This window comes from Micromesistius poutassou, assembly GCF_964030765.1.
Source record: "Micromesistius poutassou genome assembly, chromosome: 3".
Taxonomy (NCBI): Eukaryota; Metazoa; Chordata; class Actinopteri; order Gadiformes; family Gadidae; genus Micromesistius; species Micromesistius poutassou.
The window spans coordinates 11,084,205-11,112,026 of record NC_140273.1 but is presented as its reverse complement, the minus strand read 5'-3'; the positions used below and the strand labels follow the sequence as shown (position 1 = coordinate 11,112,026).

Here is a 27,822-nt window from a genome sequence, read left to right as displayed (position 1 = left end):
ATTTATCTTTGGACAAATAAGACTAGAATCGGCGACGTTGTGCGAGGATCATGTAGGTGTTTGTGCTTGCGAAACGTTGTCTGACTAAAAACGTGCAAAACGAATGGTTATTTTAAGAATCAAGTCCGCGTTGTGTAATGGCTCATCGGCATGGCTCCATCGAGCCGCGGGTCAAGAACTCTGGGGTCTCACCTGCGGGAGTGGACCAACAGGTAAATGCAGCGAAGCACGCGCGGCCTATGGATTAATAGCTTTCCCCTTTTCTTTGTGACCTTAGTCCCGATAATAGCTTTAATAGTGTAAACCATATGATACAGAATATTAAGCCAAATAGAGAGCTATTTGTTGAGGCAAAGTCATTTACGATCTGATATGTATGCAGACGACTAGGCCTGCTAAATAATCGTCTATTAGGCTATTATATAGACAAAGGCATGTGCTATAGATTCCATATATCATAGGCTATTGAGATTATCAAATTGATCATGATGAATAGGCTTCGATCTACCAAAATGTCAATATAATATTTTTTCCATGTTTCTGAGATTATTTTCTCAAAATTCCAAAATAAGTTTTCATGGAGAATGAGTAGGCCTATGAGTCCCATTCAGATCGACCCCACCGCTAGATTATATTACATTTTAAACTCTGGACCTTTAACTTTGAAAAATTAGCAGAAATTTTCTATTCTCTGAATTCCGAAATAATTATCTCATTAATTCAGAATAACAGTACAATTTTGTTTTCCTGAAGTGAATGCATGACACTTCCGTAGTAGCTCTCCAATTAAATGTAGGCCTAGTCTTTGCTAACCGATGGCGGCAAAAACAACGAGAGGAACCATTGAACTATTATGATTGAGTTGAAAAAAAGTTTTGCTTGATTAGTATCGCAACAAATTAAAAATATCTGCGGTCAAAGTTTAACTTGTTTCGTCAGTACTTTTTCCGACCCAACTTGTTTGAAACTTTATTGCTTAACCATTTATCACGCGAGCACGTGTACATGTAGACCCACGTTGTAGCTTACGTGGGTAAGTATTCAGGGTTGTTGTTGTTGGACCCCCACTAGCTCCAGGCAGCGGCTCCATGGACCGAGATAACCGGTGTGAATAAATCAGGGTCCTGCAAGTGTCTCCTGGCCGTCCTCCTGGCCCTCATCATCGCAGTCATCCTGGCAGGAGGTGCGGCCCTGGTGTGGTACTTCCTGGGTGGGCAGCATGATCTCACTCACACACAAACACACACACTGCTAGTGTCAGGGTTACACAGTGGGTCTCTCATTCGTACTTCCAAAGGAACTGGGTTCAATCCCTTTTCTCTGAAACCTCTCCCTCACTATTTCCTTGGCTCTCTAAGTCGCTTTCTATCTCCCTTGCACTCCCTCCCACCCTCTTACATCCTTCCTCACTCTCACTCCCTCTCCTACCCACCCCCAAACTTCTGCCTCCCCCTCCATCCCACACACACACACACACACACACACACACACACACACACACACACACACACACACACACACACACACACACACACACACACACACACAGCAGGCACACATGCATATATACAAGACTCTTGATTGATTAACTAATTTATTCTCATGATAGCTGGATTTATTTATTAAATGATTAGCAAATAATATATTGGTTGGTTAATGTGTTCATTGGTCAATTCTCTTTCTGTCTCTGTCTTCCATGTATTTGTTGGTTAATGTGTTGATTAGTTGATTGGTTAATTGATTAATGTGTTTATTGGTTTATTGTGTGTGTGTGTGTGTGTATGTGTATGTGTATGTGTATGTGTGTGTGTGTGTGTGTGTGTGTGTGTGTGTGTGTGACAGATTATAGGGTGTGGGTGCTGGAGCCACGGGTGCAGCAGAAGTACACTGCCTACTTCTCCATCCTAAACAGGGAGCTGACAGCTGGTCTGACCTCTGACACCAGCCCAGAGTTCAGGAGCCAGGCCAGACATGTCCAGGACCTGGTCAGCCTCAAGCTTAATTTATCTGTCTCCGGTGTGACCAAAAGGGGAAGCCTCGTAGCCTGCGTGCACCTCTCCAGACCAGTACATTTACATGCCGGGATGGAGAACCACACATGCAAACTTAGTGGAGATCCAAGGAGTATGGACCCACCACGTAAAGAGCCAGGGATTAGAGACCCAGGGTGTAGAGACCCAGGGCAATGCCAGGGATTAGAGCCCCAGGGCGTAGGGACCCAGGCCGTAGAGACCCAGACCATAAAGATCCATGGCGTAGAGACCAACTTCATAGAGACCGTAGATGGTCTCTATGAAGGCGTAGATTGCCATGGCAGGAGACCCACACCATAGAGACCCAGACCATTGAGATTCAGGGCGTAGAGAACCACGTGGTAACCTTTTTGTTTGTTTACACACAAAACCATAATATCAGAAACATGACAGCGGGTGTAATTGATAACAATTTAAAAAAAGGAGACAGATAAGTCTCCTTTTTAGTTCCTTCTAATGTGGAATAAATACTTCATCATTCACAAAACTACATCACAATGTCACCTTTTAAAACAAGATGGGTGGGGAGATTACCCATATTCTACACTGGAGCAGATGTAGAAATAACTTCTGGAAAAGGGATCTATTCAACACTGTACTCGGGTATAAGAAATACTTTGGATGCGACTAAGGCTCATGCTTTTAGTTATAGACGGTGTGGAATAACTTGAACTGCACTATGGCCTGGCTACAGGTAAAAATACTGTAGGAAACAATCTCTCGTTTTGTCCTCTGTTATTCAGGTGGAGAAAATAATCACAGACTCACATCTCTATCGATACCTCAACTCCACAGCTGTGTTCGCTTTCGGGTATGGGGGAAGCGATGTTTCATGACGTATCGGAAGACAGAGTTATAAAAGACTGAAATGACTGCTGCGTTTCATTGGCGGTTCCACTTCCTCTTATTAACTTCCCCTCAGCCCATGGTCTACCTAACAGCATAGGTCACCTTGGAGAGCAGAGTTATAGTAGGCAGGGTGGAGCGGGGAATTACATTTGATAAATCATCAGAAATACCTGCAGACTCATTTCAATGAGCAAGGACATTGTGGGTGATGAACACGTCTGAGTGACTGTCATTGTTGACTCACTTCCACAGCTCTCCGAGGGTCTCCTCACCAAATTCCCTTTTCCCTTCAGACAAATGGAACAACACATGTGATGGGGATTCCCTTGAGGGCGAGTGCACAGGGGAAGTCCACAAGGGCATGTTGAGTGGCTAATGAAGCGCAGCCTCTGTGTGGCCTGGTATGATGTCAAACATCATGGATATCTCTCTCACTAAAGTTTTCGTATTGAGGAAGTGCCATGATTTAACTTCACTATTATTTAGAGATCATTTAAATCAAGCTAGCTTCATCATGTTTTTTCTGATACAAATTCTTCATGCATTTTTACCTAACACTCCCCATTCTGTCCCTTACCCTCCCTGCCTTCCCACCTTACCACCTTTGTGTGCCTGCAGAGAGGGCAGTCTGGTGGTCCACTTCCGGGTGCTGCTGTCGGTGCCAGCCAGCCGGGTCGAGGAGGTGTCGCTGGGCCGGGTGGGGGACATCCTTCGAGAGGGCCTGACCAGGTACCAGATGTGTCAGGAGGAGGGGTTGGGGTACCTCCTGCAACCCGCCTCCCTGTCAGTCACAGGTGAGACCAAGAAAGAGTGGGAGGAGGGTATGGAGGGGGAAAGACATCAAAAGAAAACAATAGAAAGAAAAGAGTTTTCATGTACATATGCTGGACCAATCAAGTCTGAACCAAACAGGCACAGCACTGAACCATTTAGCTCTGAAACAATCACAAAATTTAACCAATCAGCCCTGGACCAATCAGGTCACAACACTGAACCAATTATCAAGTCAAGTTGATGTATGCAAACTCATACTGAAATACTGAAACTATTTAAATGTGGTAGTACGTGCACAATAAAATGACATGAGGATGACCTGAACAATCACAACACTGAACCCATCAGCTTTGAACAAATCAGAACCACCACAACAACTAACACCTCCTCTCTTCTACCCGTTGGTCTAAACCCACCAGACTGTTACCACTACCAAAGGGTGGAGACCAGAAGCCTCCCTGTGGCCTTGGGGGGCCCAGACGCCAGGCACTCCTCCTGCCTGTGGCACCTGCAGGCGCCCCCTGGCTCCCAGCTGGAGGTCCGTGTGGAGTGGCTGCTGCCCAGCTGTGGAGACCAGCTGCTACTGTATGACGCCCTCACCCCCAGCCCCCACCACCTCATCGCCTCGTGAGTGACTGGCGCATCAGCCTTTCAGAGCAGCTCTACAACAGTTATATTTAGGGGGAGGGTGGGGCATGATAGTGTCAGGGTTAGTACTCCATTTGTACTCCCAAAGGAACTGGGTTCGAACCCTTATCTCCGAAACCTCTCCCTAACTATTTCCTAGTCTCTCTCCAACTTCCTTTCTATCTCCCTCCCTCTCCCTCCCACCCTCTAACACCCTTCCTCACTCTCACTCCCTCTGCCAACCACCCTCCCATCCTCTCACCCTTCCTCCCCCTCTCACCCTCCCTCCCCTCTCTGTCTCCCTCCCTCCCCCAGAGTGTATGGCTGCAATAGGCTGGAGCCTGTGGTTCGAGTGCTCTCTTCTGGCCAGTGGATGGCGGTGGTGTGGCAGTACAGCTCCCCATGCTCCGTCTCCCTGTCGGCTCAGTCCTGGGAGAAGCAAGGTAGGAGGAGCCTCCAAGACAACAAAAAATCAAAGTTAAACTTACCTTGACATCATTCTCAAACTATATGTTGCGTGAGTGTTACACCAAGGTCATTGTGGTAACCTTTCTTTCCATGACCTTGTTCAGAGATAACGCTCATAATCAATCTGACGAAGGTCCGGGATCGAAACGTTAACACTACTACTACAATTCACACGCACGCTTCTATCACACTCCTACGTAATGTAGTTTGGATGTGCAAGTCTCTCCAATTCAAGGTCAAACATTCACATTATTTATTCTGTTAACTTGACAAACACATAACCATAGACTATCAATAACATGGGTGTAATGTCAATGATGTCACCCATTGGTCCACACCGTGCATATAACAGTTTACAGGGTATAGATATGCCTTCTACAGGGGGGCGCCATTATTCCAAATCAGAGACTATCCATACTTGGCACATCAAAGGAGGGACTTGAAAGGCCAACTCGCTCCGGTCAACGCTCCAAGCTAAAAATGTTTTGGCTTTATATTACGAGAATTAAATCACATTTCCTCTTGCTGACTTAGAATATTGGAGTGGTTACTCTGCCACCACCTACCACAAATCAATTGAAAGAAGTCACACATATGAAGTGAGCCTTGGTTTAGCTGGCTTTAATTACCGGAACAAAGACCTCCTGCGGGCAATCCACAGGAAGAAAAACATCATCAAAATGTCTTCCTCTCAACATGCAACTTGCCTGCCTTTGTCCGCCCCGAGCGCCTCTCTGGAACACTGCCCAGATAGTTGCTAGTGCGAGTCTCTGTGTTCTGATACCACGCTGCTACACAGCAGTAGGGGTTCCTGCTGGGAAACCCCAGGATTGGAAGATGAATGCTATTAACTGCAAGGCCAACTGACCGTAGCAAGTCATCTGTTAAAGCGTTCTCACAGCAGTAGGGAATAAGATCACCCTGGAGGACAAGTGTTGCTCCAGTATTCTGGCTGGGTCCCAATATGGTCCTTATTCACTCCCACTCCTCACTACCACTCTATTTTGCACGTTGTATTTTGCCATCCAGAGGTTCCTATAAGTGAAGCCAATGCAGATGTTGGCTCTTTGAGGTTGGGGAAGAAGAACTATCCCAGAATGTGTTTAGATTTGAATTTGACCAATGAAAAAAAAGTGCACACATGGCATAATGTACATAATAACACAAGTTTCTCCCCAATAAGTTAATCAAGCATGTTTTCCTTAGTTGTAATGTCTTGTCTTGGCTTTTTACTCCAGCTTCACATCGAATTTATAATCACCATGTGTTAGCTGTCCAACTGTGCACCTCTGACATCTTTGAGCTCCGTAAGCACAGTGTTGGAACTGTGTGTCCACAGCAATGTGACGTAGACTGTCCGTGCAATCCACAAACGGCACATCCCAGTGATTTTAAACACAGGTTTGGGTCTACAGCTGCCAGTCAGTGTTTGGTCCATCTATCTCTACCCTCTAGAGTGCAATGGCAGTATTGGGCTGGAGGCAGTCTCGGGGGTTCAAGGTTCCCTCAGAACGCCCTTCTACCCAAGCTACTACCCGCCCGACACCAACTGCACCTGGACCTTCACTGTGAGACCTGCTCGCTGCATCCGTCCGTCCACCCATTGAATCATAGATCAACTATCCATCCATTCATAGATTAACCATCCAATCGATTAACCATTCATAGATTAACCATCCAATCGATTAACCATTCATCGATTAACCATTCATCGATTAACAATTGATTGATTAACCATTCATCGATTAACAATTCATCGATTAACCATCCATCGATTAACCATTCATCATTTAACAGTCCATCTATCCATTAACCATCCACAAATGAATAGTGTCTGTCTTTCTCTCTGTCTGTCTGTCTGTCTGCCTGTCTGTTTGTCTGTCTGTCTGTCTTTATGTTCATGTGTCTATGTGCATGTTCTACCAGATGCCTAACTCGGCTTATGGCCTGTCTCTGGAGTTTGAGGGCTATGAACTGACCAGGGCCAGCTTCCAGCAGCCATGCACCCAGGGCCAGTGGCTGGTTGAGAACAGCAGGTACCAACATCCACTGAAGGGAGAGAGAGAGCAGAGGGAGGGAGACGGGGAGGCAGGAAACAAGAGTGTAAGAGACAGAAGATTTGGTGTCATTGTCAAGATAGTATAATATTAGTATTGCTAACAGCATGACTACCAAGGACTAAATTAATAGAATTTCAATAGCAGAGGGCACAAATCACCATTCTTAAAACTGTGGTACCTCTAAGCATTACAAGGTCACTAAGAGATTTTAAATAGACTAATAGACTCTAATGTCTTTAATGTTAAAGAACATTAGAGACGTTAGAGACAGATTAATAAAAGCAATTATAAAAATTGTATTGTGTTGTTTTTGTTTGTGTTGCTTGTTTGTTGTTTGTGATGTTTGTGTTGTTTGGGTTTGTGTCGTTTCTGTTTGTGTTATTTGTGCTTGGTGTTGTTCATGATTGTGTTGTTGTTGTTGTTGTTTGTCCACCGTCAGGTTCTGTGGAACCAGAGGCCACCAGCCCTACAGAGAGCGTCTGTTTGTCCTCTCCTCCTCCACCACCGTCCGCATGACCTCCGACGTGGCCCTCACTGGGCCGGGCCTGCAGCTACAGTACAGCCTCTTCAACCTATCAGAGCGTATGTCCTGCCCACACACCGCTCAGCCATCGGTCCGTTGTTTGACCCACTGAAAGAGGAGTATAGTGGAATAAAAAAGAGATACAACTATAAAATAATGAGAGAAAATACATTTATACACACATTATGTAGTAGTAGCAATGTACTGTATGTATCGACATGAGAGTTGAGTTTGAAAATATTGACAGTATATGCCACGTATTGAAACTATACATTACTTGACTGTAAAGTGCGTGTGTCTGTGTGTGTGTGTGTGTGCTTGTGTGTTCATAGCATGTCCCGGTCAGTTCCTGTGCACTCTGAACGGTCTTTGTGTCTCTGCCTGCGATGGGATCAAGGACTGCCCAAACGGCCTGGACGAAGAAAGCTGTGGTAAAAATTGACAAATGTACAATTATACCCACAAAAACACAAAAAAAGACTTAATAAAAACAACAATAAACACAAATAGACAAAAACACGAACAAAAACCCACAGCCTTTTACATGTCATCATAGCCCCTGAGAAAGTGTCTCACCACATGTGTTTCCCTTTGTGTGTGTGTGTCAGTGTGTGTGGCCCAGTTCCAGTGTCTGGTGGACCGTCGGTGTGTGGACTACCACAAGGTGTGTGACCAACACCCTGACTGTCCCAACGCCACCGATGAGGAGAACTGCACTGAAAGTAGGAAACACACACACACACACACACACACACACACACACACACACACGTCTTCAGGTGATCAGTGGAAACAGGAAGTGTGTTTTCCACTTTTTAAACATCTGCATATGTGACCTGATCTCTGTGGGTATGGGTGGTTGTGTGTGTGTGTGTGTGTGTGTGTCTGTGATTGTGTGTGCGTGCCTGTGCATGTCTGCATATGTATGTGTGTGAGTGTGTGTTCCTGCCTGCGTGTGCTGCCAGGTGTGCAGTGTACAGACTTGACGTATGCGTGTGCTGACGAGACGTGTCTGAGGAAAACCAACCCAGAGTGTGACCTCATCACGGACTGCCCCGACGGCTCCGACGAGACGCCCTGCGGTGAGGAGATCACATGATGATCACATGCAACGTACAATAAAAAAACTGTCAATGATATGACAATGTATAACAGCGTATGACAAATGTATGTGATGTCATTTGTCATATGCTGAGTGAGCGAGTGTGTTTGTCTGTGTTTGAGTGAGTGAGTGTTTGAGTGTGTGTGTGTGTGTGTCTGTGTGCACATATAATGTGTGGTGTGTGCATGCCATGTATGTGTCTTTGTACATTAGACTGCGGCATCAGTCAGATCACCAGCCGTATTGTGGGTGGAGTCAACTCCTCTGAGGGGGAGTGGCCATGGCAGGCCAGCCTGCAGGTCAGAGGTCAACACATCTGTGGCGGGGCGCTGGTCTCCGACCAGTGGGTGGTGTCTGCCGCTCACTGTTTCTATGACGACCGGTACATGACTTCTGATGTAATGGACCTCTTTCCTGTTTCTTTGTAAACCTGTAGTTGCAAAATGTTGTGCCAGATAACTAGTTTCCCTTCAGTGTCATAAAGTACAGGGTGCAAATCTCTCTCTCTCTCTCTCGCTCTCTTTTATATTCCCTCTGTGTGTTTCTCAATTTTATACACTCTCTCTACACTCTCATAAATTATCCTACCCACTTTCTGTCCCTTTCCCATATTCCTGCTCTCTATCCCTTTCTCTCACATATCCCTTCTTTCACCCTCTCCTCCTGTCCCCATCTATCGCCCTCTTATTACACAGCTCTTCTCAATGCTGTGGAATGCTCCATTCACTTGCATGGGCCTTCCTGACTTCCGGTGGTGAATTATTCTTCAATAATGACCATTGCTAAGCATATAATGACCGCTGTCAAGGAAAGTGGATTTTTTTCACGTCTTTCGTATCACTCCGCAAGTAGTCTGGTAACTTATCAACCCTGGCGGATTCGGTTGCTAAGCGACGTCAATGTCTTTGGCGGACTATTTCTCTGCTGATCAACACTACGAATGATAATTGTAAGAAAACACCCCGTGTGAAGTTATTTTTTCGTTTTGGCAAGTAGCCGTGTAATAAGCGGGATAATGTATAGAACGTTGCCAATCATTATCTAAAATAAGCCCCTTCTGTCGGCCATTTCCCGATAATAACCGGTGTTCTATACATTATCCCTTACTTATATTCCCTCTCTCCCCCTCTCTCCCTCCTCTCCATCTCCCAGCCTCCTCTCCCCCTCCATGTGGACGGTGCATCTGGGCAAGCTGCTGCTGAACCGCACCGGCCCGGACGAGGAGGCGGTCCCGGTGCTCAGCATCCGGCTGCACCGTTACTACGCCGAGGGTTCCCACGACTACGACCTGGCGCTGCTGCATGTGCAGCGCTCCGGCCCCGCCCTGCTGGCCAGGCGCGTCCTGCCCGTGTGTCTGCCCCCGCCCAGCCACCAGTTCACCCCCAGCACGCTCTGCTGGGTGACGGGGTGGGGGGCCCTGCAGGAGAACGGTGGGCGGATTGCTGCCAGTGGGGTGGGGGTGGTTCTATGGGCGGGGGTGGTTCTATGGGTGGGGGTGGTTACATGGAAGGGGTAGGTTCTATGAGTGGGGGTGGTTCGTGGTGTGGAGCTGTTTCTGTGGATGGGGGTGGGTAGGGGGGGGTGAGGTCGCTTCTATGGGTGATTGTGGTTGTATGGGCGTGGTTGCTTTTAATGGTGGGGTCGGTAATATGGTGATGGGGTGATTCTATAGATATATTCTCTGTATTTACTGCTACTTTTATTTTCTATCGTTTTACCCTTGATTAATTTTGTGTTGTTGCTTTTTTTAAATTCTAACGTTATTTAAAAATTTCCCGTCAGGGATTAAAAGTATTGAATTATGTGGAACTGTGACCTCACCAGGAGGGGGCAGTAACGCACTGCAGATGGTGGGCGTGCGGCTGGTCAGCGAGGAGTCTTGCGCCCGCTCCTATGGAAATTTGATCACTCCCAGAATGCTTTGCGCTGGATACCGCCAGGGTGGGCGTGACGCGTGCCAGGTAGGATGACATCACTCGGTGTATGACATCAGTTGGATGACATCACATGCTGCCCAGCGACCAATAGCTAGCCTGTTGGGAAGGTCATACCAGAAATACCAGAAATATACCTATAGGACTATATAGTTATATAGTAATTAATGATTAACATTATGATAATATTAACAATAAAATTAATTATACTGTACTTTTCTAAGGACTCAACACTGTTTGCTAATCTGAAACTGTCACTGTTGAATGTCAATTATGTTATTTCCATATATTCATTATTCCTTCTCTCCTTCCATCCCACCTTCCCTCCACCCCTCTCCCTCCTTCCATCCTCCTTTCGTCCATCCCTCCATCTACCGTTCCATCCCTCCTCTTCCTCCTTCCATCCCCCCCCCCTCACCCACCCCTCACTCCTTCCATCCCCATCCCTCCACCTCTCTCTCATCCTCTCTCTCTCCCCCCCTCTCTCTCCCCCCTCCCAGGGGGACTCCGGGGGCCCTCTCGTGTGTAAGGGGCCACTGAGTCGCTGGTTCCTAGCGGGCGTGGTGAGCTGGGGTACGGGCTGCGGGCGCCCCGACTACTACGGCGTCTACTCCCGCATCACCAAGCTCTCCGCCTGGATCAGGGACACCATCCAGGCTCCCTGAGGGGCCGACGTCTCAGATGTGAATGAACGTAGCGCTGGTATGCTACGTGCTGCGCTAACTATGCCAGTGAGTGGGCTGTGGCTTCAGGATGAGGAAATACAACAAAAAAACAATGCTGTAAAATATTTAAGAATATTTTTATACTTTATTTGTAAATCATATTTTGATAGCTTAAAATTAAATCACTGTTTTTCAGCCATGCTGTAACATGCATATGATATTTATGTTTAAGTGTTTTAATTTGCATATGGTAATACAACCTTTTATAATTAATAAGAATATAAACACATTTAAATGGAAGACAAAATATAAAAATAATTGAGAGTCAGAGCGATGGTTTGAATTGAAGCAATTGAGCAATAATGAGGAGAAAACTTTGAAACACCAGCCTCTAGTGGACAGAAAGCTGAATATTTACTATCTTGTTAGTTTTTAACCCATCGGTTATGCTTCTCAGGATGATAAATACAGGCTTACTTTAAAATGATGCGTCTTTCTGTGTAATTGGTTTTAGAAGGCTTTCCATCCAGCCAGGAGCTCTGTGTGTGAGTAATCGCTGACTGTGTAATAGCATCCAAATGGCTCATTGTGACTAGTCAATGGAAAATGTTGAGTAATAGTTTGGTAATAACAGTTTCATGTGTCTGACTCTGGTGTATCAGTCACGCACTGCTTAAACCTGCATGGGAGATTTTACAATAATTCGCTGGTGGTAATATTCCAGAGACAAATATCATTCAATTGGTGCGTTTATGTGCAGAGTAAGCATGTTCAACTGCTGTGTTTATGTGCAGAGCAAGCAATGTTTAACCAAAACAACACAACAACCTTCATTCAATAAAGGTTTACAAAACTGCCCTTTTCTGTTTCCGTCACCCCACCAGAAATAAACCAGAACAGCCCCGGGGGCGTTTCAATATAGAAGCTGTCGCTCTGCCAGTTTAATTGGCATTTTATTATACTGAACCATGATTAAATCTGTTCCAGCACCATGCTGTCCCACCGGGTGTCTGAACAATATCTATCAGGACCCCAAGATCACCAAGGTCACTTGCAATGACATCTCAAGGCAAATCGATTTTTATTTGTAGTATATAGTGCTTCACAGGCAACATTTTACGACCCCCCCCCCCCCAACCCTATTTATTATAATGTGAGGGCTGCAAGGCAGCACAGCACATTGTTGGTCAGCACACATTTGTTTTTTAAATGTAAACATTCCTCCTGAGGACTATCCAGTAAGGAACTGAAGTATTTTGCTACTAGAAGACCTAGCTTGTACCAACATTTTAACTATTCAAATAGTTACAATAAATTGGTTGCTACCACACTGGGAATACACAAAAAGTTGTGCTAAGTTTACCTTTACCTGTGTTTAACTTTTAGAGCGGTAACTAACTAAAGTATTGTCCTTTGGGAAGTGACTTTTCTTGACTTTTGACTTTTCTGGGAGGTGTAGACTATGGAGGCAGTTGATTATTCATGGAACAAGCTGTTATAGCAGCAAACACCATTCATCCAGTATTTAACAATTATTCAGTCAAATAGTCATTTTGAAGGTTTCAAATGTATTTTAACTCCAGGGATTCAGCTAAGCCAACACAACTCATAACAATACGAGACTTTGAAACTGAAATGATGTTTGTAAGAACCTACAGTGTATGGCAAAACGCAACTTAATCTTTCCATTGGTATAAACCATCAAACCTAATCTATACAGAAAATCCCAGTAGTGCAATGTCCATTTCAATAGAAGTGGTGTTTACTAAACCGTTTGGAAAATCCCATACGTTCAATCTCATCAACTTTGCTTTCTATCCCTAACTCTGGCGTATTTACACACCAATAAAATATCTCTCTCCCGGGGCGTCAATTGATAAGAAATGTAGGAGAAATGGGTTATTGATTTATTTTTTAAGCGTAAAATACTTTCTTTATTTAATACATTTGGACAATGAAATTGAATAAATATATCCATTAAGAGAACAATAAAAAATTTATATAAAAGACTACTACTATGACTACTTATCCTACGAACCACCTAACCACTAACCACCAACATTTAACCCTATCCCTACCAGCCCCACAGAACCCCGAACCCTTAACCCTACTAAATTTAACCCTACTTACCACACAGACAACCTAACCCCAAAACCTGTGGTCCCACCGAACACCTAACCCCTAACCCTACCAGCCCTACAGACCATCTAACCCTACTTAACCTAACAGACAACCTAACCCTACTAAACATAACCCTGCTAACCCCAAAAACCACCTAACCCCTAACCCTACCAAACCTAAGACTGACTAACCATGAAGACCACCTAGCCCTTACCAGACTAAACCTAACCCTACTAACCACAGACCACCAAACCCATAACCCTACTATACCTAACCGTACTGACCCCACAGACCATCAAACCCCTAACCCTACTAAACTTAAGCCTGACTCTAACCCTACAGACCACCTGGCCTTTACCATACTAAACCTAACCCTAACCCCACAGACCACCTAAACCCTTTTAACCCAGCCCGACTAACCCTGAGTAAATCTAACCCTACTAACACTACAGACCACCTAGCCCTTATCAAAACATACCCCATAACTTTACTCAACCTAACCCAGACTCTAGCTCTACTGACCCCCCGACCCTAACCCAACCAGTACCCACGGAGCCCTAACAAAAACCCCATCAGACACCATCAAACGATTGTCTAATTTTGCCCTGGCCCCTAGGTCTTTCCATTGCATCTAAAGCCGGCAATCACATATCATGTCTTGTTGCGAGTGTCCCAAAGCTAATATATAAAGATTTCATTCCACGCAATCTTTACCATTTCCCAAAATGTACAAAATAAATCTGATTTGGGCCGCTTTAGGCGGTGATTAAACCAAATCCTTAGTCATGTTGACTTAGTCGGTTATGTGTTGTTGTTTCCCTGTCTCTGCTGAATATCTGCCGGCACATCCACCATTATAGACCGAATGACCGTTTTCTCTGCCAGAGCTATACTTACAACGGTCAAACCGCAGCGGGCAACATGAAATAATAGTCCATTCATGTAATCAGCAGACAATTTAATAGAATTGTGGCTGTCACAATAAAAACCCATGTCATTTGAAGCAATCCGGCCAAGCCAAATTGCCATTCAGCTCAGTGAACAACAACAGCTCAAACATAGGCTACTGGGTGGGTCTATTACATAATTACAACAGCATTTTTACAGTGCAAATAAAGTAAAGGGATGTTAAAATGGTTCACTGTCGACTGTTCTCTCTCTCCCTCGATAATGTTCTTTCCATACCTTCACGGTACCTCTTTCATTGTTTCTCCAGGATAAGAAATCACATTGTCTCTCTTTTTTGATTATGCGATGATACAAATGTAAATAAAGCATGAAACCAGATTACCCCAGACCTGGGGAAGTCAGTTATGTAGGAACTGTTCCTAATCTGCAACATCTGCCTCATTTTCCTCTCAAGAAAACCATAGCAAATGTTTATGACCAAAAAATTCAGTTTGGAGAATGACTCAAGTAACCTCCCTAACACAAACCCTGTTGCTTACTTATTGACACAGAACCACCTACCCCAAACAGAAGACATGCAAGGGTGGTATATATTTTGTGCCACAACCAATCAGAACTCTCGTAGTTCCTTTGGCGGACCTTGGATCAACCAATAATATATAATTGTCCAGACATATGTTGCCTTGGCCAGCTAGCATCAGTGTGGTACAGCAGTTGTTAATAAAAATGAAAGCAGCAAAATTAAATACATAGTTTGAACCACTTTATAGTTAAAGCTACATATATTTGTATATACTGTATGTATCATGGATTTACATTGTGTGTATATATGCATCAGTTTATATTTTCCATGTTTTTTCCTGACTGTTAACACATGGCATTCCTGGAAATTGTGGAACACAACAACAAACCCTAAGCTAAGTTATATAATTAAATCACAATCTATAGGAAGTTGCCCATTTGTCCCAAGGTCTTTCTCGGAATACCAAGCACACAACACAATAGAAACAAAAACAAATGAAAAAACAGCACGACCAGAATGTAGTTATATCACACTCATCTACCTCCACCCAAACCTCCAGGACCTAGCGTCTTCTGGCTACCTCTAGCCCCCTGGGTTCCCTCGAGTCCTGTCTCAGGTCACTGTACTCTCCCTGGGCATACTGAATCAATCTCACCAGCAAAACCCTGGATTAGACAGACATGGACAGGGAGAGGCGGGGGGGGGGGGGAGAGACAGACCTCCAAATCCACTCCCATACCTTCCCCCGAGTTTCCTGATCCTTGCGGTCAAGGTCATGTTGTCTAAAGGAAATATGTGCTCATGTATAAGAGAAAGGTGTAGACTTACAGGGGGGAAGGGAGCGATGTCTACATGGGATGATGAAAAGGACTACAGCTCTTTGTTAGGGCTGGGGTGGTCTCATGACAGAGAAGTGGCTTGCATTTTAAAAAAGAGGCTACAGCCTACATATCCAGAAATCCAGAACTGGATCCAAGGCATTTGGCCGAATCTTGACACAATCACTTTTGCGTCGTGATTGGATAAAATACATTGGATCCTTCTGGATCCTAGGGCTGGGGCTACGCTCTATGAAACACATGGCGGTCCAAGAGACATCACAGGAACACAAGTAGAGGTGGGGTGGCTATGGTGTTTTGACGCCCTGCTGACAGGTGCTGGCTTCAATCCAAAATGTGTGCTGCCTATACAGGCATCCTTAAGCCATATACCCCCCTACCCTATAACCTTAGTTTTCCAGGCCATACTAACATGCAAGATCTGTGTTTTCAAATAAATGTTATTTTAAGAGGGCACTGTGCATTTGCATGTGAGGGGGGTCATAGGTGAGGTGTGCATGCATGTGCATATGTGGGTTTTCATGCTTGTGTGTTTGTGTATAGGTGTGAGGCGTGGGCATGTGTGGGTGGGTGCGTGTGTGTGTGTGTGTAACGTGAATCAGAAATTAACTATTTCAACAGGGTTTAATAAAAACAGCTATTCCCCGGTGGGAAACCTGAGATGTCTTCAGTCCGTTGCAATCTGATTATGGACCTGTCAGTGGCACTGAACCCTACGCTCTGATAATGAAAAGTGTGTGTGTGTGTGTGTGTGTGTGTGTGTGTGTTGGATTATCAGAGAGATAGTAACTATATTAGTACATTTGATGAAAACAGGGAGCAGCTGGGCTGAATCAGACACACACACATACACACATACACACATGCACACATTCTGCGCATCTGTATAGAAAGACGAAAAAAAACGAATTCTTCAGGTATTTCATGAAAGAGAGATACAGATACACACAAGCACAGACATAAATACAGATATACGCACATACAATGAACACACACATACACACAGACAAACAGACAAAGAGTAAACACACGGCAATCATGGAAATTGTGGAAGATGAGTTAACCACCAACCCCAAGGTCTCTCTTGGAAATCAAAACAAAAACACAAATACAATAATCATCCCTTCATCCCTTGTTTTTCCAGCAGCACTAATTAGATTAGATAATTTCATCTGCATATTTAATTTTCAATCTTAGTTATGCCTACATTCCATGTCCATTATATGACACCCTAGGCCTACTGTTGGTTCTCCATTGCGCATATGACAAATAAACTTGAAACTTGACACGCCGGATATAATACAATGACATGGATTACAGCTGTGCACACGCTACTTATGATGTGCAATCTGCAAACATTGCACGCGGAACGGCGCAATTGCACCCCATTAATGCAGGAGGGTAATTGAAACGGTGGCGCGTTGTTCCCCTTAAAACAGAGCACTCTTGTGCAGCTGGCCTTCGCAGCTTTAAGACGCCTGCCGGGTGTTTGGCTCTCTGTGCCGTTTTCTTGGAATTAAATTAATTCTGAAGGGCTGCAAACGAGCAGCCTCGGGGGGTTATTTGGAGTAATCAACTGGAGAGAGTTACATGAGTTTGGCAGACAAGTGCAATAAAGCCTTAACTATACCTTTCATGGATAGTCTTCTATAGCCTATGTTTAAAGTGATGCGAATGAACTTCATGGAAAGAGAAAGCGAGAACTGTATGCCAACGTTTGACAGATTTAAAGAGGATGTGTGAAAGTAGAACAGCATGATTTTGTTCCACATTACAGGAATACACTAGGCCAACACACCAGGCATAACCAACCGGATATGGGACAGTTATCTTTGGCACCAAGCACTGTAAAAACGTGCAGACAACTTTCCAGAATGCGACGAAATCTGGGAAAAACAAAGAGAACCGACATCCCAGCTGCTGGATTTGGCTGCAATCGTTAAACATTGATTTAGTTATCCTTTTTTGCTCTGTTGGTAGCGTCAATCCCGCAGTGTATGGTTCCCAGAGATTGATTGATGGACTTGCACGGCGGAGACCAGGGCCACGAGAGAGAGAGCTCTCTTCTGGGAGAATTAAACTCTCTAGCGAAGGAGGGAAAATAAGAGGATGGCTAAGCTTTAGAGAAATGGAGAAATAAATAAATAAAGAGACCTTCAGTGAGAGAGAGAAAAGGAATATGCATAAGCGAGAGAGAGAAAAGAGAGACACACAAAAGAGAGACCGAGAGAGAGAGAGGGGGGGGGGAGAGAGAGAGAGAGAGAGAGAGAGAGAGAGAGAGAGAGAGAGAGAGAGAGAGAGAGAGAGAGAGAGAGAGGCTCCTTGACTCATTCGCCCATCCAGCTGTTTAACACGAGGAGTCTACTCTACTCGGAGAGCACACCCCGTGAGGAGCCTCAACAGCTGTGTGAAACTCCTCGAGGTAAGCCACCTAAAGCGCGCGCCGTGAGCCGGGAAAACCCGAAACAACAGTGCGTGTATTGCACGTCGTGATGGGCACGTTCAAATAAAGCATGGCCTGATTACACTTTTTTTTTTGTCAGTTGCTCCGAAATCGCCAATTCAGCAGCATGCATGCAACTGCTGTCTTAAAACAGCTCGAGTGAACATGGGGTTTTGTTCCTTTTTTTTTTTTTTTTTTTTTTTACTTGACACGTTTTTACAAACGATCCTTGCGTCTAATTTCACCGGATCGCAGCTGCGAGCCAAACTTGGTGTTTTGCAGACGTGGCTGTTGGTCGGATGGAGTCATTGTGGGTTGGCCAGTATCGTCACTATTGTCGTAGACCTACTATATGAAATCTTCACCTATAAACAGCCCAACTAGATTTGACATAGCCTAATCATTCGTGCGAGGTGACAACGATGTGTATCTAGGCCTACATTATGCGGTCAGCCATTTGTTTCCATTTAGATGTGATAAAAGCATGTTATTGTGAAGTACATTTTATGACGACACATTGAAATGCATCCGTGAAACAACCGTGGTACATATATCACTATTGTGTAACTTATTTGTAGCCCTACCTAACTTATGGAGAAGAGAGAGAGAGAGAGAGAGAGAGAGAGAGAGAGAGAGAGAGAGAGAGAGAGAGAGAGAGAGAGAGAGAGTGAGTGTGTGTGTATGTGTGTGAGAGAGAGAGAGAGAGGGAGAAGAGGTTGAAGAGAATAGGAGAGACTTGACCACCGTGGGCGATTTCTGGTGACAGTTCATTCATACATGGCCTAGCACTTCTTCTCCTGTCTCTCTTCTACATCTGATAACATCTGCTTTTTATCGCTTTTGTTTTCTTTTTACAGAAAACCTCCCAAGAGATTTTAGCTGCTGTAGGCTTTTTGCGTGTGTATGTGTGTGTGCTGTGGGAGCATGAGAATAGGTAATTGAGGGTATGAATGAGTGAGAGAAAGATCAATGATGCAGCTTAAATCAATAGATCACCAACACATCTGCAGAGGTTGGTGAACGCAGCTGGGCTGCAGCTTCATCCAGCTGTGAATTAATATGTGTGAGTTGGTGTGATGTTTGCATTGGAATGTACTGTATGTGTTGGTGTATTAATTGATGTGTGTGTGTGTATGTGTGTGTGTGTGTGTGTGTGTGTGAGTGTGTTGAAACATGTGTTTAGATTGTGTTTGTGTTGATGGGTGAGTCAGTGTGTAACTGGTGTGTGTGTGTGTGTGCTGAAGAACAATCTAAGAAGACCTTAACTTTGGTCTCTAAACTGTAAAGGAACAGAAAAAAACCAAACCCTTCACACATCACCAGAAGATAAGTACTTTATGAATGATCAATCCCAGACAGGAAAGGATGTAATGCCTAGTATGGATCACGGTGAAACTATACAACAGGTTAATATCCTTGTGGACCTGTTAGAAGAAATTAGGTAGTGCTCTCCAACCTGGGTGTCGGGAGCCAACTTGGGCCACTGATATGCATATGGGGTCCTGGAAGATTGGGGTTAAATTTTTGAAAGGTCTTGTAATGCCTCCCATTTATATAAAGAGACAGTATCACGATTCCTACCCACAGTCAAACTGCGAGTAATCACTTGGTGATGTAATTATATTACCAGCAGATAATGGCCGTTTCTCAATTCGCGTTCTCGTCTGTAGTTGTGTACTTGCGTTCTTGTGAAACGTCATCAGTCATAGCCCAAGTACTGCTCCAATTCCAAGTATGCAAGTATGCAAGTACAGTCGTAAAACCCGGAAGTGTTCTCGATGCGTTCTCGATGAGGCCATTCTACCGAGGATGCATCGGAGGTGACTTGTGTGGACTTGGGACCGTTAAATATCCCAGGATGCATTTTGCATTCCCATGTTTTAAAATATTAGTATGTAAGCTATAATAATAGGCTATATATAGGAACATTTTACATATATAACAAATGTAGGCCTATTCATTCAAAATATTGACGTACTATTTTAAAATTAAAGAGGCTGGGGTTTTTTCTTGCTGATTGAGGAAACCCATCGCAACGGCAACGAAAATCCCGGTCGGATCCATCCGATCGTGTGTGTGTGTGTGTGTGTGTGTGTGTGTGTGTGTGTGTGTGTGTGTGTGTGTGTTTCTATTCTAATCTGTGTAATTTCTCACTAATTCGTAATTATTATATCAATAGTCTACTCTCCAACTACATAGGCAGTTAGGCACGCGCATCTGTACCCTACATAAAAAAAGTCGTGTGTATAAGCTATACAGACTTTTTAGCATATCTTTTCATTTATATTGATTCAAAATATTAACATACTATTTTAAAATGAAAGAGGCTGGGGTTTAGTTTTATATAATTTGTTTATATTGTTCAGTAGTATATGCCTACATGAGGCCGTAAAGCACAGTTAACAGAGCTGAGTTGGTGTCGTCATCGAGTCCGCTGCTGTTCCAATTGCAGGTGCGTACTCACGTCCTCGGAAGTCTGTACTTGGAAGTCTGGACTTGCCAAGTACGCACTTCCAAGTCTGCGAGTCCGTAGTTCACGTACTTGGTATTGAGAAACGGCTAATGAAAGGGTTAAAACAGCAAAATTATCAACCATTGAAATATTCAGTTCTGCGTTTCACAAGGAACATCACTCTGGCCTTGGCTGGACAGCTCTTTCTCTCTTTGATCTTGTCGATTCTGGTTGAAAGCAAAGCAATAAAATCTTCAGATCAGAGAAAAAGGCCATCCGTGCATTTCAGTTTAATCTTTTTATTAACATTGTTATCATTATTTGGGACAAAAACTATTTTGATTGCTCCGTGTATCAGGATGCTCTCACAAGGCTACGGGACCGGACTGGATTATACTGCTACTGTCAAACCAAAGCACCTCTTCAGACTACCGTAGGGCACTAGGGAGGAGCCAGTGTCAAGTGAAGAGACGTGTGAAAGGGCTGATCACACAGAATCACATCAGTTTACAACTCTTCAGCCATGCAAACCAGATGGCTGGATATCTCTAACTCACAATCCCTGCAATCCCTGAGACAACCGTCATGCCAAAGTTGAATGGAGAGTGGAAGGTGTGGCCAAAGCCTGGTTTATCAACAGCAGCACAACGTCCTCCAATGACACTACAAAACCATGTAGTCAGCCAGGGTACAGAGTCGAAACTTTAACCCTGGTAGTGTTAGCATCTTTCTACCATTAAGCTTATTCCTTGTTTGGGTAGCCTCAGTGGACACCCTGTCCATCGTTGAATCACACAGACAGTCACACGGTCCCTCCTAGATCCAGTAGTGTCCAGAAGTGTCTCTTCCCTCATGGATTATGAACCTGCGTGATAGGGTTTGACCGTGATTATTGATTGAGAGATTCACAAATGGGGTTTAACCTGGGGTGAATCAAAGTGGAACCACAGTGCCCAGGCTCTATCATATAAGTTTCTTACAAAAAAATTCTTACAAATATATGTTGTTTACATGTGGTTGACACACACACACACACAATTTTTCACACGCACATGTTTGTTAGGAAAGTAAAACCAGATCACTTGTTGCCTTGCAACAATTTAGAGTAGCCTAGCATTTTTATTTGATGAACTTTTTAAAAGGTCAGGGTAAATCTGGCCAACTGTTCGGTCAAATCGGTCCCGTTAATCAGGATGGAAGCCTGGTCCTTCCAGTTGTTCACTCATTCCCTAATCCCTTCATAGTCGGCACTATAGAGGAAACTAATTAGGGCACAAATAAGGCAGAGATGAGGAGGAATTGGGACACTGATAATTATTATAAGCGTGATGTATATTGGTTTAATAAACACCCCGACTTGGGTTGGATGGCACCGGATGTACTATAAGAATCCAAGGACAATTAAAACGACTATGCATCATGTGATGTAGTGCAACAAATTGTGCACTTCCTTTACCGTGCATTATGGATAATAATGGAACCAGATTTGACCACTGAGATTGCAGACAGTGCAATGATGCGCAGACAGTGCACACTAAATAGCGCACTAAATAGCGCACTAAATAGCGCACTAAATAGGCAAACAAATTCCGACACAGCCCTTGATACGTCACTTGTATCTTTCCCACAATCCCTTGCTCCCCCTCTCTTCTAGGATTCCGGTGAAATGTGGGTGTTTCTCCTGTTGCTCGTCCCCATGGCATGCGTGCCCTCCCCCTCACGGCCCCTGACCCGCCCATGCAGACGCTGCTGTGACCACCTGGAACCCCCAGCTGTCGGCTCCGCCCACTCCCAGCCCCCACCAGCTAGCCCCGCCCGCTACCAGGCCGCCACTGAGGTCCACACCATCATCAACATGACCATCCTTAAAGGTAACCGACGCGCACGCACACACGCACACACACACACACACACACACACACGCACGCACGCACACACACACACACACACACACACACACACACACACACACACACACACACACACACACACACACACACACACACACACACACACACACACACACACACACACACACACACACACACACACACACACACACACACACACACACACACACACACACACACACACACACACACACAAACACACACACACACACACACACTTGGCAGCAATTGCCATCTATTGAGCAGCATCATTGTGCAGTGAGCAGTGTTTCAGTATTTGTCATTACAATCCATTTTCACGATTAATCGTAAACTTCGTATTAAGTTCTAATGGTCCTAATGGTTCAAGGCAAAATGCGTCAATGTGTTGTTTTAATTATTGAACTTTCGTCTGGTAAATGGGACTGTTTTAGGCCCTGTATTTAGAGAGTAGCAGCTAAGGAGCCAGACTGAATGTATTAGTGTTAGTGTAGAGCTACAGCGTCGTTTGTCTTTTAAGCCATTCTGACATTACGCATCCAACAAAAGCCATGTCTCACTAATCCAACTAACATCAAATCCATTCACACTCCCGTTGAAAAGGACAACTCGGACTTCTTTCATCCCGTGCATGAACATTTAGAGGAAAGGAAGGTTTTTGAAGGTTCGCTAACCAACCCTTTCAATGGACTTGAAATGGTTGACAAAGCGTACATTAGTAAATGTGTCAGCGTGTGTCTTGGCTTCACTCTCGGCTCCTTCATTGGTGCCATGACCTGGCCAGCGCCGGCTGGTTGGTACACTGGTGAACAACAGGCCACGGGTTTCTTTGTTTCGGACCATACAGAATCGCTTAGTTCTGAGGTGCGTTTGTTTATTGTGGACGACTGGTGCGGTCTGGCATGTGGGAGAGAGATACTTTGTGTACGTGTGTGTGTGTGTGTGTGTGTGTGTGCGTGTGTGTGTGTGTGTGTGTGTCTTTGAGGAACTGTGTGTGTGTGTCTGTGTGTGAGGAACTGTGTGTATGTGTCTGTGAGGAACCGTGTGTGTATGTGTGCGTGCTTGTGTGCGTGTTATCCGTGAGAAAAAGAGAAATATGAAAGGGAGAGAGGACATGAAAGAGTGAGAAAGGTGAAAGCGAGAGAAGGATTTTATTCTCTCTGGTGCCACACCACCAAAGACGTGCAAGGGCTTGTCAGGACATGTGCGTTCAATATCGCCACCTTAGCAGCCGAAACGGGTGCAGCTGTCCAAGCAGCATCAATCTACTCTAATCTGTTGGCCCAGCCTGCCATTGCAACTGTGATTCTGACCCCCGATAGTCTCCAACAGGGAGAGACGAGTTTTGGGTTAGTGGTAACAGCTTCTGACATGAGAACACACACACACAAAAAGGACACACATGCAATCCTCCATGTGCATGCATACACACACACACACACACACACACACACACACACACACACACATCATTGCACCAGACACGTGCAGTGTACCCACCTGATGCCACATATATTGCAATATATTCCAGTTAAATTTCTACATGCATGATTATCCATGTGCATGCACATTGGCACACATTATTGTATAACACCAACACCCATCCACATACACACACACACACACACAGGATACAACACTAATATGTCCTTGATAAACCTTCTCACGTGCACACACATGCCCCCCAGAAGTCGTGACCTCTGACCTCCCATGCTGATGACACGGTGCATGAAGGAGAGGTGGCCGCAAACCGGCTCACCTGAGTGTGACCCTGCACAGATTAGAACAGCTGTTTACGGTTCTCTTCCACAGACACCACACCCGCATTCATATAACCTCACACACACACACACACACACACACACACACACACACACACATAATCCTGTCCACACACACAAAACACACCTGCATTCATACAACCTCATACAAACACACATAACCACACACACACAAACACACACACACATGACCACACCATAGAACAACAACCTCAATAATACATTTGCACACAGTTTTAATCACACACAAGAATGTAGTTCTGGTGTATGCTGCGTGGCTGCTGCCAAGACATTACTAGTGTGTGTGTGTGTGTGTGTGTGTGTGTGTGTGTGTGTGTGTGTGTGTGTGTGTGTGTGTGTGTGTGTGTGTGCGTGTGTGTGTGTGTTGGCCCACGCACGTGCATGGTTGAAAGCACAGTCTTGAGTTCCAACAAGGATCTGCAGCTTGAGGCCCAGGGTGAAACAGCAGCCAGCCAACCAGAGAACATGTCCCAGCTGACACACAAACACACACATGCAACCCCATATATTCACACACACACACACACACACACACACACACACACAAACAAAACCCTGCACTGCACACAAGTGCGCACACAGAATGCTGCACACACCCACACACATGGTTATATAGACACACACAGTCCTTAATTTCCATCTGTGGGGCTATAATTTAGACCAGACCACAGTTTCCTCTGAGACACTGTAGATACGACACACATATATTTCCATAGTTAAGACCCTTGCGCTAAATCTCACTTTTATCACTGGTTAGCAGACTTATTTTATGATTTACTAAAGCACTAAAACAATCATTTAAAATGATTTAAAAAGGATTCTAACCCTGCCTTCTTGGTATGTAGAAAAGTGTATTTCAAATTCTACTATTGAATACATTATGCTAGTGTTGTCATGCTCATGCTAGTGTAGTTTGATTGGGCATTGGACATATAAATACACAGTATGGACATCTTATGATGAAGATACTGGGGATGCATTAGACGGTAGACACATTCAGGGCATCTACAGTGGTCACGTGACGGTAAACAGCTACGGCTCCATATATGGTCGTAATACTTGGCGAAATCTGAAGAAGACTTTGTTTAGGAAAAGTTCTCTGTCTAGGAAAGGGGGGCGGGGGGGGGCACAGGGACTAAAGCCCAACAGACAAGATGGTGTCCACCAGTCTATTTAGGTTCTGTCTTGGGAGGATTTTATGTCCCCAAAGCACTTTGGAAAATGCACAGACCAGATCAGCAGCAGTGAGATACCATTAGTCAGCCTGGGTCCACAAAACCCCTGATGGGCTTTGGTGCCTTGACGGATAGGAGAGAGAAGAGAGACAGGAAAATGGGTAGATGGAGACGGGGTAAATGATGGGGAACACAGGTGGGAATCAAACCTGTGATGGCTACAAGGCGTACTGCCGACATAGTTGGTGAACACATCACTGGGTGGAGCCACCGAGCCATCCACCCGGCCCATTATTTGGGAAAAACAGGCGCTTTGCACAAGTTATATTGGGGATAGGTATTATGTATTATGTTATATTGTTATGTTATATTATGTATTATGGTCTGTAGGGTGCGTGCGACTCAACCAATAAGTCGCATGCCGGCATGCACACACACACAAACAAACACACACACACACACACACACACAGGAGTGTGTATGATTCACTATCCTCAGGGTTGCCAGATATTAAAAATATTGGCACACAAAGAGAGTGTGCTGCATACATGATAACAAGAAAACAAACTGGATTAACTGAGATTGTCGACCTAAAAAGCCTCATCCTCTTTTTGCATGACCAGAGCCTTGCAAAAAACATGGGTTAATCATGGGAGTACCATAAAAGATGGAGACAACTTAGAGCCCAGAAGGATTTCAATACGGACGTGACATGAGTTTATCATTGTATATATAGTTTATCATTTGCAAACAATATATAAATTGCAAACATAACAACACATTGCAAAACATACATTAGCTGATCAATTTACAGTGTAGGATGCTTGTCAAAACAGAATAATTAGCTAGCATCAAGATATAATGTTGCCCTCGGCCCGTCCTTCGCTGGCGTTCGTTCAGGGTCCTCGACCTGGATGAGCTCAGAGCCTGGGGAGGACGGGGCTGGTGAGACAACTCTCTCAAATATTGAGAATATGGACGGCAGTACCCATGCTCTTTTTAAGTTACTTATTGTACCTTTAAGGAGAACCCAGAACATGTTTGAAACCAACATCAGGGACAGAAATCCAAATCCTCTTTGTCAAACTGCTTCTGATTAGGGGAAATAAGGTTGGGTAAATAAAGTCCCTGAAGTTACACTAAATATCAGGATGTGTCAAGGCAAGCCTAAACTATTTCTTAAAAAATGAAATAAACTAATAAAGTAAACAGTGTTTTGGCAGTTACAGTTACAGTTCAATCTGTACTAGTTTAAGTATACGAAACCAAACTTATTATGCTGATTGATCTGGAAGTATTTGGCTGCATGTTGTAGTGTGTGCGTGTGTATGTGCATGTGCTAATGTGGGTGTGTGTGTGTGTGTGTGTGTGTGTGTGTGCATGCGTGTGTGCATCGTGTGTGTGTGTGTCTCACACGCACCTGCTTGAGTGTGTTTGATAAAAGCTTGTCAAGAGGTGTTTGAATCCTACCCTAGCATAATTCTGTTCATACACGATTTCCTCTTTGGACGCACCAATCCTTTAGTCTCCTCAGGTAATCCTTTAAACCCCCAGTCTGGCACGCTTTCCCGCGGCATTAACCCCACTGTAATTCCCCGTGCCTCCAGGTGACAAGGGCGACAGAGGAGAGAGAGGCACCCTCGGCAAGCCCGGCCTGGAAGGCACTCCCGGCTCCAGGGGCCCCTTCGGCCCCAAGGGCAGCAAGGGCCAGGCCGGGGCCCAGGGGGACGCCTGCAAGACGGCGCACTCCTCCTTCTCGGTGGGGCGGCGCAAGGCCCTGCACAGCGTGGACTACTACCAGCCGCTTGTGTTCGACACGGTGTTCGTCAACCTGCTGGGCCACTTCAACATGTTCAAGGGCAAGTTCTACTGCTCCGCGCCGGGCGTGTACTACTTCAACGTCAACATCCACACGTGGAACTTCAAGGAGACCTACCTGCACCTGATGCACAACGCCGAGGAGCAGGTGATCCTGTACGCGCAGCCCAGCGAGCGCTCCATCATGCAGAGCCAGAGCGTGCTGCTGGACCTGGCGGCCGGCGACGAGGTGTGGGTGCGCCTGTACAAGCGCGAGAGGGAGAACGCCGTGTACAGCGACGACGTCGACGTCTACATCACCTTCAACGGGTACCTGGTGGCGCCCGGGAGCCACTGAACCAGGGAGAGCGGGCGAAGGGTCGGTCGGAGAGGATCTCAGGGTTTAAGCTGAGGGAGGGGGGGTTTCGTGGGACTCTCTTCACGGCGGCGGTGGAGGAGATGGAGTCGGGCGACACGGGGCCGTGAGTTTGGTGCTAAACAGATTTTTTTTATTTTAAATTTTTTACTTCTTTTTCAGTTAGTTAAGATAGGTGACTGCCCAGCCCCTGACCTAAATGATCTTTGCAGATACTTAAATAAAAACCAAATTAACTCAAATGATGATCTGTTCGAATGACGACGAAACAACGTTCATTGAGAAGATTTATGCCAAACAGTATTAACTGAGATCAACAAAGCACCTCTCCAAGGGTTTTTTTGTGCATGAAAAACTGAAGTTAAATTAGAGTGCAGTCATTAATCAATGTGTGTTTGAAATGTTAAGAGAGAGGGGGAACTTTACTTTTTGCAATAAAAACAATTAGCATTGTGCGTCAT

General features: G+C 44.9%; 2 protein-coding genes across 2 annotated transcripts; both read left to right on the top strand.

The window, feature by feature from the left end:
* Positions 1 to 137: 137 nt before the first annotated feature.
* tmprss6 (transmembrane serine protease 6) lies at positions 138 to 11,422 on the top strand (the record flags this gene model as incomplete). Its single annotated transcript, XM_084465948.1, has 18 exons — positions 138 to 212; positions 1,072 to 1,210; positions 1,843 to 1,985; positions 2,318 to 2,374; positions 2,777 to 2,844; positions 3,501 to 3,676; positions 4,076 to 4,283; positions 4,599 to 4,726; positions 6,207 to 6,319; positions 6,678 to 6,787; positions 7,251 to 7,393; positions 7,667 to 7,765; positions 7,943 to 8,056; positions 8,300 to 8,416; positions 8,650 to 8,818; positions 9,589 to 9,866; positions 10,261 to 10,397; positions 10,871 to 11,422. 18 exons carry the CDS (start codon positions 138 to 140, stop codon positions 11,033 to 11,035), a joined length of 2,439 nt encoding a protein of 812 aa, XP_084322074.1. The 3' UTR covers positions 11,036 to 11,422.
* Positions 11,423 to 17,729: 6,307 nt separating this feature from the next.
* c1qtnf6b (C1q and TNF related 6b) lies at positions 17,730 to 27,369 on the top strand. The gene is made up of 3 exons (XM_084466120.1): positions 17,730 to 17,849; positions 21,977 to 22,193; positions 26,796 to 27,369. The coding sequence occupies exons 2-3, from the start codon at positions 21,989 to 21,991 to the stop codon at positions 27,341 to 27,343; spliced, it is 753 nt and encodes a 250-aa protein (XP_084322246.1). The 5' UTR covers positions 17,730 to 17,849; positions 21,977 to 21,988; the 3' UTR covers positions 27,344 to 27,369.
* Positions 27,370 to 27,822: the final 453 nt, after the last annotated feature.